The 11,437-nt window shown below is 39.3% G+C and overlaps 5 protein-coding genes across 7 annotated transcripts; 3 read left to right on the forward strand and 2 right to left on the reverse strand.

Annotated features, from left to right (window-relative positions):
* Nucleotides 1-1,202: 1,202 nt before the first annotated feature.
* On the reverse strand, nucleotides 1,203-4,628 carry LOC137576216 (phosphatidylinositol 4,5-bisphosphate 5-phosphatase A). 3 transcript variants are annotated; one of them, XM_068289185.1, is made up of 3 exons: nucleotides 3,526-4,628; nucleotides 3,158-3,427; nucleotides 1,203-2,982 (listed from the first exon to the last, which is right to left on the reverse strand). In XM_068289185.1, the coding sequence occupies exons 1-3, from the start codon at nucleotides 4,264-4,266 to the stop codon at nucleotides 2,980-2,982; spliced, it is 1,014 nt and encodes a 337-aa protein (XP_068145286.1). In that variant the 5' UTR covers nucleotides 4,267-4,628; the 3' UTR covers nucleotides 1,203-2,979. The 3 variants fall into 3 exon arrangements, with proteins under 3 accessions (XP_068145286.1, XP_068145285.1, XP_068145284.1); XM_068289184.1 differs by having other exon boundaries at nucleotides 1,203-3,085; XM_068289183.1 differs by having other exon boundaries at nucleotides 1,203-3,427.
* Nucleotides 4,623-6,394, forward strand: NiPp1 (nuclear inhibitor of protein phosphatase 1). Its single transcript, XM_068289181.1, has 5 exons — nucleotides 4,623-4,761; nucleotides 4,822-5,036; nucleotides 5,098-5,315; nucleotides 5,376-5,949; nucleotides 6,013-6,394. Exons 1-5 carry the CDS (start codon nucleotides 4,733-4,735, stop codon nucleotides 6,129-6,131), a joined length of 1,155 nt encoding a protein of 384 aa, XP_068145282.1. The 5' UTR covers nucleotides 4,623-4,732; the 3' UTR covers nucleotides 6,132-6,394.
* AsnRS-m (asparagine--tRNA ligase, mitochondrial) lies at nucleotides 6,226-8,025 on the reverse strand. Its single transcript, XM_068289180.1, has 4 exons — nucleotides 7,867-8,025; nucleotides 7,592-7,799; nucleotides 7,303-7,529; nucleotides 6,226-7,240 (listed from the first exon to the last, which is right to left on the reverse strand). The coding sequence occupies exons 1-4, from the start codon at nucleotides 7,954-7,956 to the stop codon at nucleotides 6,383-6,385; spliced, it is 1,383 nt and encodes a 460-aa protein (XP_068145281.1). The 5' UTR covers nucleotides 7,957-8,025; the 3' UTR covers nucleotides 6,226-6,382.
* A 55-nt stretch (nucleotides 8,026-8,080) lies between these two features.
* ste24a (prenyl protease type I) lies at nucleotides 8,081-9,791 on the forward strand. Its single transcript, XM_068288971.1, has 2 exons — nucleotides 8,081-8,267; nucleotides 8,451-9,791. Exons 1-2 carry the CDS (start codon nucleotides 8,175-8,177, stop codon nucleotides 9,711-9,713), a joined length of 1,356 nt encoding a protein of 451 aa, XP_068145072.1. The 5' UTR covers nucleotides 8,081-8,174; the 3' UTR covers nucleotides 9,714-9,791.
* Nucleotides 9,775-11,430, forward strand: ste24b (ste24b prenyl protease type I). Its single transcript, XM_068288970.1, has 2 exons — nucleotides 9,775-9,996; nucleotides 10,091-11,430. Exons 1-2 carry the CDS (start codon nucleotides 9,895-9,897, stop codon nucleotides 11,345-11,347), a joined length of 1,359 nt encoding a protein of 452 aa, XP_068145071.1. The 5' UTR covers nucleotides 9,775-9,894; the 3' UTR covers nucleotides 11,348-11,430.
* The last annotated feature ends 7 nt before the right edge of the window (nucleotides 11,431-11,437 follow it).

Raw genomic sequence — 11,437 nt, forward strand, 5'->3', positions numbered from 1 at the left:
TAAAAGAATATTTCCAATGAAGAGATGTTTCGAGACAAGCTTATGGACTATGAGGTTTAAATGTCGCTGTAGGTTTTAATCATTATCGACTACTTTTTCGGCTAACTTACTATGCAACTAAAATTCCATAAGGACTCTAGCTTTCCATTGATATATTCAGCTCTTTTCTTAGGACAAAACAAGACTCGAAAACCGACAAATTGCTTCCTTACATTTAACTTTTAATGAGTCCATGCTATAATACCAAACAAATACCTGCTTATCTATGTATATAATGCTACTTCAAAAGAGAGAGGGGAGAGCATTTTAACAAAACCCCTTGATTTTTTATTGAAAACTTTACTGTTAGTATAAGATAAATATAATGCTAAGATATTCAACTCTGTACTTTTTCTTTTCTTGATTTTAATAGCTTTAAACTTATTATGTATGTAATTTTAGCAATTATTTCATTTATAGCAATTTTTGAATTATACTTACCTAAAAAAAAAGCCCCGAAAATTTAAAAACTTTATTTAACAATTCTTTTTAGAGTTGAATTTTTAAAGATTTGTCGTCTTTACGAATAGATGATCTCATCAAAATACTTTGTTACTAATTATAGAAACATAACGTCAAATAATCACATACTATGTATAATTGGATCCCCTTACAATGACTTTTAACCATGTCCATTTATAGCTTAAAAAGTAAGCATGATATTAGAAAAAAATTCTTATCTTTGGGGAGAGTCCTTTGATAAGGTTTTTAATTGTAATATTGCATGATTAATCAACACCTGCGCCCAAAAAAGTCACCTAAACAGTAAAAAGGGCAAAACCTTTGCCTCTTGATAGATAGAACTCATATGGTTCCTATACAAAATATATATACTATATACTATGTGTTTTCAAAACAAATATATGATAAAAATCTCATCGACCTCTTTATCAGTCGTTAGGTTTAGTTGTTTAAGAAAAACCCCCAACAATTTTTGGCTATCAGTTACTTTTTGTTGCTATTGTTGTTTCACTTCTTTTTTTTTTTTTGAGGTGTCGGAGAGGTTGTTAAATTTCTTATCAATAAAGCCTACAGATTTTAGTGCGGGGTCATAAATTTACCTAATCAGTTTATCTGTCACATAATTCGACAGTCGTTGAAATACAGAAACAACACGACAATCTCTCTCACAGTCCAATATGAAAATGTTTGCAAAATTTCCATAGCGTGGAGCAAAAATAAAAACAAATATTTATTTAACAAATTTGCAATTAATAACAAATTCAATTAACAAATAAATTTCAACTCTATGGCCTTTGTGTGAAAATGAAAACAAAAACAAACCGCAAAGAGAAATAGACAGAGGGTTAGAGAGAATGAGATGGGGAGAGGGAGAAACATTTAACTTCCTCAAGAGAACTATAAATGGAATCGAATCAAGCTTTTACATTGATTATGAGAATGAAACTGTTTATCAGTTGAATAAGTTAAACAAGTTTTTATTATTTTTTTTTTTAATTTTTCTTGCTACTGCTCTATAAACAATTGCCGAGTAATGTTTGTTTACTTGGGGGTAAAGCACCGAGAAAATCTAACGGTAAAATTGCGTAAATTTATTTCATACATAAGTATGTACATATATGTAGCTTGATTTTTTTTCGTTGTTGTAGCTGTAAATTTTAAGTGCAATTATTAACGATTGATTTATTTGCTTTCGTTTTATTTAATCAATGAAGGGGAACTTTTCACCAAGTGCAATTTATACCGATTAGAGAAGAAAACTTTAACTAAGTGAAATTCGCACCTAAGTTTTTATTCCACGTGCCTAACTATAGAGTATATATTCTATATTAGATCAGATATATAAACTAGTTGTAGTTTTGCTCGAGCTCCTCAATTAAAAGAAATGTTGTGAAGTTAAAACATTCGACTATGAGTGAAAAAAAATCCCCCTATATCTGATGATTGGGTGGTAGTTTGTTTGATATACCCTTTAAAAAAGGGGGACATCAATTTTAGTACAAAGCTAAGCACATGGGAGTATGTTATTGTTCAGTATGTGAGATCTCAAAGGACTTCATATTTCCTTCTGTTTGATTATTTATTCACCCATCTGGATTAAGAATCTTATTGACCACGAAGGTTACTTGAGCTTCTTAACACTATACAAATTATACATATCTGATCGGATGACTTTATCATACAGGTTCACAGTAAAGATCTGTCAAAAATTAAGTTTGAGGTCATTAACTTTTTAATTTTCCAAGCGATTGTTGTGAGTTTACACTTTCACCTAACTTTAGTTGAGAGTTTAAGAGTATTCAAACTTCTCCAAAGACCGAAAGTTAGCATGGCCCTCTGGGTAGTTAGTTCCTCCTATCTAGCATGAGCGTGATATAATGCCCTCTCTGTTTCACCTTGTCTTTCTCTCTCTCTGTCTCGTCATAGCGTCAGCTTTTTGTGTAAAAAAAATCACCAAAATTAACCTGTTTTTGTCAGTTTTGGTCGATCAACAATCTGGCCTTTGTTTTGTGTCAGTTTATTAGTCAAAAAATGTGATGAGAGTTTTAGGTTTGGAGAGTGTCGTCGATATAATTGATAAGATGGGCAGGCACAATGAGTGAGATGTGTTTGCCTAAATAAGTATGATGAATACTTAGTTAATAATCATCATAGATGCTGAAATGTTTTTAACATGACTGAATATGGTCAGTTTGTTGCTCGAAAATATGTACTTATGTATATATACATATATTGCTTTATTTAATTAAATACTTTGATATAATCTTTAACAATTAATGTCTTGATCTTAAGGATCTAATCTTGATTTTCGAGGTCAGTTTCGAGAGTATGTATAAACATATAATTCTTATGTATCACAATCGAATTGATAAATGTTTTCGTTTTTGATGTAAAGAGTATAAACGTTTCGCATTTTGATTGACTAGCTGAGATTCAACCATAAATTGTACTTGATATCATTAGCTAAGAGTGTTTCTTTCACTGGAAGAAATCGAATTAAACCATTAATTAATTAATTAATTTGGGAAGCGGCCATTGAAGGTTCGGTCTACTACTACCAATCCTCTAACTGGGCATTAAACAACTACAAAAAGCAAATACAAAATCAAAATTAAATTTGAACTACAAAAGCAATTAGAGCGATAAGAAGACTAACATTAGTTCTTGTGGTGGTCACTGCGGCACCGTGAGTCATCTCATGGAGCTCTTCATCTGTGTAGGTAAGATTAGCGGTCTCGATTTTATAGCTGAAGGTTGCCGAGACAGGTTTATGATCGGAGAGGGTGTAGTCCATATTGGATTGATAAGACAACTGATTGGCACTCAGAGTAATGCCCGGGTAAATGTTTCGTTGCACGCGATGTAATATGCGGTCACACCAGGCGGGGCGGCGCTTTAAATCGTACTCATTGGTGCCCTCTTGGAACTGGAGGATGGGGGGGAAATAGAATAAGAAAAAAGATTCTCGCATTAATAAAGGTAACAAGAAAAGTGGTTCAAGTGTAATTTGTTTAGTTTTACAACCTTAAATGTTGGTGCAAAGTTGGGCAACTGTTCCTCCATTAGACTGAAGGCATTGCCCGATTCTCGCAACAGACGCAATTGATCATCTTTCAGGAGCTCAGCGAAATTGCCATTTTCCACAGATGTGCGTACATCCCAGGCCGATAGATCGCCCGACAGACGGAAATTCAAATCGCCAATCCAGAAAACAAAGTCGTGATCGTATATCCTACGATAGCCAGACGTCTTGTATTTATGATTGTCCACTATCTGATGATAATCCTCTATGCGCTCCTTCAATTTATCATCATGGGCAGCCAAATGGGAGCAAACGAACACGGCACCCGTTCCATAGAGGCTTAGACGAATGCTTACCGCTCCCTTATTACCCCAGAGACCACCCAGGCCAGTGCGTGTCTCATCGGTCTCGATATCCTTCATGTGCGGCACATGTTTGTGCAGGCTAAACATGGTGATCAGTATTCCCTGGAGTTGTTTACTCTCCACTTTCACGTATTCTCGATCCAATAGGTAACTCGCTATTTTCAGGACCCAGGGATCATCTTGGAATATTTTCAATTTACTAGTGCCGACCTCCTGCATTCCAATGATGTAAATATCGGGCAGCTGGTTGTCCGGGCATTGGGTGGTTCCGTTCAAGGCCAGCAGCGAGGTCAGGGACAAATCTTTGGGCGAATGTGTACCCACATTCCAGGTGAGCAGGAATATGCACAAATCGGCTATCACGTTTGTGGTAGCCATTATTATATGATATGTTGGTTACTAATTATACAGCTTAATTGCGATATGAATCACGTCACGAGTTTTATTAAAGGTGATGCGATGATCTCCAAATCCAGTTTGGAGCCAGGTATTCTAATGTGTTACAACTAGTGGAAGTTAGCCAAAAGTTGTGCAACTTCCGTTTTGGAATTTTTAATTAAATTATAACTTATCATTAACCACCTGCCGCTGCTGTGTGTGTTAAATTTATTTTTTGTTATTTTTAGAAATCAAAATAAATCTTTCTGTTGAATGTTAACAGACTGTTGTTGTCGATCTTTTTTGAGCCTGTTAATTAACAGGAATTGATTCTGTGCCCATCTCTAATTACCACCCGCAATTTTTGGTATTTTTTAGGCAATTTTTTTGTTCTGCGGCAAAATTCTGTATAAACAAATTGAAAATTACTTTTTAATAATAAATAAATAAATAAATATTTGTATTTATGGCTAATAGCTACGACATACCTAGTTGGTAGGTGAAAGACAACTAAACCTAATAGCTGTGAAATACAATTTGTATATGATTTTACAGGGCAGGCAAACCGCCTACTGGGCTACATTTGGATGTCCTGAAAGAAGAAAAATTGGTCCAGAAATTAATGGTCGACGAGAAGCGATGTTATCTATTTGGACGGAATAGTCAGATGAATGATTTCTGCATAGATCACGCCTCCTGCTCTCGGGTACATGCGGCCTTTGTGTATCACAAGCATCTAAACATAGCCTACTTGGTGGATCTGGGATCCAGTCAGTGAAAATCGATAAGGATCAGTAGGCGGATTTTAATATCAATTTTACTCAATTACAGCGCATGGTACATTCATAGGAACCTTGAGGCTGGAAGCTCATAAGCCCACACAGCTGCAAATCAATTCCACCTTTCATTTTGGTGCCTCCACGAGGAATTATATTTTGCGTGAGAGACCCTCAGCAGGTCAACATAGCAATATAATGGAGGATCTACCACTGAGCGAGACAACTGATGGTGCGCTCTTGGGTTTGCCAGAGTGCCAAACGGAATTGGATGTAAGTTTAACTTACATTTAAATGTCTTTTTTAATTAACTACCTCGAACTTGTTTTGTAGAATCTCACCGAATATAATACTGCTCATAATCGACGTATTTCTATGCTGGGTATCGCCGATGACAATAATATACGTAAACCTGGACGCAAGCGTCGTAATGTTACCTTCAATGATGAGGAGATCGTCATAAATCCCGAGGATGTGGATCCAAATGTGGGCAGATTTCGAAATTTAGTGCAGACAACGGTACTGCCAGCCAAACGGGCACGCTTCGAGCCCAATCATATGGGTATCCATGCAGGTGGTGGCCATACCAGCAATGCCCATCAGATGTTTCAGCAGAGTCTGGTCGAGATTAAACACAACCAACAGCAGCAGCAGCATCGAGATAATCAGAAAGACAGCAACTCCAGCACCGGGCAATTGTCGCATTCACCTCATTCGCCTAATAATTTATATCAGGGTATACCAGCTACTACTTACGATAGCCATGAACCCATCTCACCCTTGAGCATTGGCTCCAAGCTGGGCCTGCTTTTGCCTAATCCTGCACCAGATGTAACGCCAGTTTTTGAAGAGCCGGCCGTGGCGACCACTTCAATAGCCCAAAAATTGGCCATAGCAAATGCGAATGGTAAGCGATTTAAAATTTTCTTTCTCATCCCAAGGACTCATATAATTTGCAATCATTTTTCAGTTCGTCGCTTTGTTGAGGATGCCGATTCAAGTGGGGAAGGAGACGCCTTAGGCCCGCAAAAGAAGAAATATGCCAAGGAGGCGTGGCCAGGGCGTAAACCCATGTTGGGACAATTGTAAGAAGATGCAGAGCAGAAGACAGAGACAATCTTAAGTCAAGTCCTGCAGCGCCCACAAAAATAAATAGATACCTACATAGATTAGAGACTTCTTTTTTTACAACAATTTAGATTTACTTTTATAAAGTTTTATGAATTATTATTTGACATTGAATAATTATTAATTATTATACTTCTGTTACATTTATTTAATTGTTAATGTTTGTTTAAAGCCTTTTTTGTTTTATACTTATGTACAAATAGATAATTTATTCACATTCTGCAGCCATGTGGATATCGGGGAAAGGGTATAACATCTCTTATATTCTTTACACCCGTCAGCAATTGCAGATAACGTTCAAATCCCATGCCAAATCCACCGGTCGGAACACCGCCAAACTTTCTCAATTCCACATACCAAGCCAAATCTTTGGGCAATTGCGGATGAGTACTCAATCTGCTGACATCGTCCTCACGCAAACTGCCGCCACACAGTTCACCCACCGAAGGCATCAAGAGATCCAAGGCATGAACTCGCTGAGGATTTGACTCGGAGACTTTCATATAAAAAGGTTTTTGTTGGACAGGCCAATCTATCACAAATATTGGTGCCTTGCAGTGGGCAACTAGAAAGAGCTCTTGCTCTTTGGTGAAACCTTCGTTTTGGCTAATCGGAGTCGTAAAGGAGTCTTTGTGCTTAATTAAAGTGTTTAATGCTTCGTCATAGGTGAGAACAGGCCATGGGACATTTAGCCATGGTAAATCCTGCTTGGCATCCGCACTAACTTGACAGAATTGCAAATCTTGCCCACTGGCTTCAATCAGGCGATTGGTAGTGGTCTTTAACATTTTCTCTATGAATCCTGAGAGATCCTCCAGATCTTTAAGATGTACCAGTTCGGCTTCAAACATGTAGAACTCGGCCAAATGCAAAGGGCTTTTGGAATTCTCAGCACGAAAGGCAGGAGCCATCGTATACGTGTTGCCCAGGCCGTAGGACATGGCCTCCAGGTGAAGTTGTCCAGAAACGGTGAGGAATACTTTGTGATCGAAGTAACTCTGATCCAGAGGAACATTGGGACGCGACATCTGCTTTAGTAAACCCTGAGAATCTGGTTGAACGCGAAAAACCTAAATTCAATGAGAAATATTTATGTAACCATTTAGATGATTCCCATTTAGCATGCTTTTACCTCGCCGGCTCCTTCACAATCGTTGGTGGTCAAGAGTGGTGTATTGATCTGCACGAACTCCAGTTCATCCATGTAATCATGTATGATTTTTTGCGCTTTGTGCCGTAAACGCATCTGGGCAGCAAAAGAATCAATGCGAGAGCGTAGATGCAAGTGCTCTCGCACATATTCTGGAGGATGTTTCTGTTTGGGTGAAAAGGGAAAGCCATCTTGCAGGTGACCATCGGCTATACAAAAGACAAGCTAAGACTTTCAGCATCATTTTAGGAGTAAAGAATCTGCTATTTACCCAAAGATTCCACTGCATCAGCATGCAGCTCATAGTGACCATTGGGAGCCACCTGAATCTTACCCTGGGCACTCACAATGGTGCCTGAGGTAAGTTTCTGGGTATGGGAATCACGTGGAAGCACTATTTGAAATCTACTACTTGTGGATCCATCGTTGATATCCAGGAATATGTTGTTTTTTAGCCGGCGTATATTCTTAATCCAGCCCTATTAATGAATCATTTCAAGATAACATAACATCAATGAAGGAAGGGACTTCCCCATTTAAATTTACCTTTACGCTAAAGGAATCCCCTGGCTGATGAGCTTTACCCACGTGGGCAATCCGTTGAATGCTGCTGTGAAATCGTTTAATTAACAACATATTTTTACAAAATGTTTATTATTTAAATTTTAAAACCGGCAAAACAGCTGTTACGACCAAACCTATCGATTACTCTTCACTGCTAAAGATGGAAGTGGGCCTCTAGTTTGAGGCACGTGACCATCTCTAATACCTGGCTTATTCGTGTTTGCTCTCCAATTCAGCCCTAGCAAATTTTCGCACTTTTTTGATGAATTAAAATTAGTTGTAGCTTCGCTATGACTTCATCGGAGGCAGATACGGTGCTGTACAGCATTTTAGCTTTGGTTATTGTGGAAAATGTTCTGGAGATTTATATCGCATTGAGACAGGTAAATAATACGAATAGCCGGCACATGTGTAAGGGGCGAGCGGGAAAGTGTGAGTGAGAGGGTAGATATGCCAAGTCAGGCGGCGCGTCATCAAGCAATTAAATTGTTTAATCAAACGCAAAGATAAATTTAGAAACGCCAATTGCATTGACATTTCATTTATTTAACTTGCTCTATTTTCAGGTGAAAGTCTATCGCAATGCATTGAAAGTACCCGGGGAGCTTACCTCCCATATGAGTGAGACAACATTCCATAAGGCCCGAAAATATGGTCAGGATCAGGAGAACTTTGGCATTTTTAAAGCCCTGTTAATGGATGTTTTATTGCTTTGTGTGGAATTGTATATAGGATTGATTGCCATACTGTGGCAACATTCATTAGACATTGTGAATTATTTGCAATGGGATGTGAGTAACGAGATTGTGGTTAGCTGCGTCTTTGTGGTCATCTCGAATGTGTTGAGCACATTCAAGGCGCTGCCCTTTAAGATCTACAAGACCTTCGTACTGGAGGAGACGCACGGATTCAATAAGCAGACAGGCGGATTCTTTGCCTGGGATCAGTTAAAAGGCTTCCTTGTTACTCAAGTTTTAATGGTTCCCATCACCGCGGCTATTATTTTCATAGTCCAGCGTGGTGGTGATAATTTCTTCATCTGGCTGTGGTTATTCACGGGCATACTTTCCCTGGTATTGCTCACTGTTTATCCCATCTTTATTGCACCGCTCTTCGATAAGTACACGCCATTGGAATCTGGACCTCTGAGGCAGTCCATTGAAGATTTGGCAGCCTCACTCAAGTTTCCTCTTACAAAACTTTATGTAGTCGAAGGCTCGAAACGTTCTTCGCACAGCAATGCCTACTTCTATGGCCTATGGAACTCAAAGAGAATTGTCTTATTCGATACACTGCTGCTCAACAAGGGCAAATCCGATGACTCTGAGTTGACAGATGATGAGAAGGGCAAGGGGTGCACAGATCAAGAGGTTCTGGCCGTTCTGGGCCATGAACTTGGCCACTGGAAATTGGGTCACGTGACCAAGAACATTATCATTATGCAGGTTCATTTGCTCCTTATGTTCCTGGTATTTGGCTATCTCTTTAAATACGCTGCATTCTATGAGGCAGTTGGTTTTGCGCCAGGCATCCGTCCCATTCTGGTGGGCCTGCTTATTGTGTTCACCTATGTGATGGCTCCTTACAATGCCATCATGAACTTCGCCATGACAATTCTCTCGCGTCGCTATGAATATCAGGCCGATGAGTTCGCCTTTAAACTGGGATTCGCCGATCAACTGGGACAGGCATTGATCAAACTAAATATGGACAATTTGGGTTTTCCCGTCTACGATTGGTTATACTCCACCTGGAATCACTCACACCCCACTTTACTACAACGATTGGCACGTCTCGAAGAATTAAAGGAGCAGAAGAAATTAAAGTAGATACTAAAAGCAGACCAAAGTATAATTATTGTATACTGTTCCCATTTTTTAGTCCAAATAAAGGAACACACACACAAACACACACACACAATTATAATTATAAAACAATTCTCTTCAAAATTCTGAAATATGTTTACATAAAAGCATAAAATGTCAAATTTTCAATTGTGGGGCAGCTAAAATGTCTGCGCACTTCTGGAACGATCCCGATCATTTGCTCCATATAATTATAGCCATTCTAATTGTAGACAACCTGTGGAGTCTCTATCTGCTGCTACGTGAGGTGAAATTTCCCCCCCCTGCCCCTAAAAACAAAACAATCGTAAAGAACCAACAAATTTGACCATCTTTGAAATGTGTGTGTTTTTGCTCCTTAGATACGAATGGTATATCGGGTCGTGGAAGTGCCCGAGGTGATAAGTCCTTATCTGCCGCAGGAACTGTTTGAAAGGATGCGTAAATACAAACTGCATAAAAGTTGGTTCACCGTGGTGAATACTTTGGTTTTTGTGATCACCATTGGCGTAATTGAGTTATACTTTGGTTTCTATGCCTGGCTCTGGAACTTGGCCACAAAATGTGCCGTAGCTCGTTGGATGGAGGACGAGACAGTGACTAGCATTTTGTTTATCCTATTCCTAAGCACATATATGACAATTAAGGCTTTGCCGGGACATCTATATGAGAGATATTGTATACCCAGTGTCCAAACTAAATATTATCCACCGCTGGGGAAACGAATCCTTAAGGAGGTGATTGAAATAATCATATGGCTGATGGTCATGATCGTTTTGGTACTCGCCATTGTGTATGGCTTCATTGCCTTTGGAAACTATGCCCTATTGGGCATGTACCTCCTGTCCATAGTCTTTACAATTATTCTTATACTGATCGTCCCCTTACTGATTGATCCGTGCATTGGACATCGTGTGCCCTTGGAGGAATCAGCATTGCGCTCGGAAATGGAACGGCTGACCGAGGCAGTGGGTTTTCCCATCGAGCAGGTGCACATTATTCAGGTCAATGACCCCAATACGGGTAGCAATGCCTTCTTCTATGGCTGTTGTTGCCTCAAGAGGATAGTGATATTCGATACGCTGCTTCTGAATCGAGGACAAAGGAATACCAGCGATCTATTGCCCCATGAGGTGGGCAAGGGTCTGCGGGATAATCAAGTGATTGCCGTTGTTTCCCATGAGCTGGGTCACTGGATGCATGGACATTTCTATCGAGCCATTATTCTCTTCAAAATTCACATTCTGCTGACGTTTCTGCTATTCGCCCTGTCCTTTGCCCATGGACCCATATATCAGGCAATGGGCTTTGAGCCGGGAGTCCAACCCATTATAGTCGGGTTTGTGATCATGTTTGGTTTCGTTTTGACACCATATACCACCTTGGCCAACTTTGTTTTACTAACCAATACGCGGCATTTTGAGTATCAGGCCGATAGCTTTGCCTATGAGCTGGGCTATGATCGGGATCTGCGGGAGGCTCTACTCAAGTTGTATGCCGACAATTTGACATATCCCATCACGGATCCATGCTACTCCTGTTGGAATCATACACATCCCACCATATTGGATCGCTTGGAGCGTTTGGAGAGTCTAGAGAGAGGAGGACGCTTTAGTTGATAATTCATTTGGAAATTGAAATTTTTGACACTTGCAACTCATAGCCATAGTAAAAAAACTCAGCTCCCTTTGCGAATATCGAATATATCG

Source organism: Drosophila tropicalis, unplaced genomic scaffold (assembly GCF_018151085.1).
Source record: "Drosophila tropicalis isolate 14030-0801.00 unplaced genomic scaffold, ASM1815108v1 contig_593, whole genome shotgun sequence".
Classification (NCBI taxonomy): domain Eukaryota; kingdom Metazoa; phylum Arthropoda; class Insecta; order Diptera; family Drosophilidae; genus Drosophila; species Drosophila tropicalis.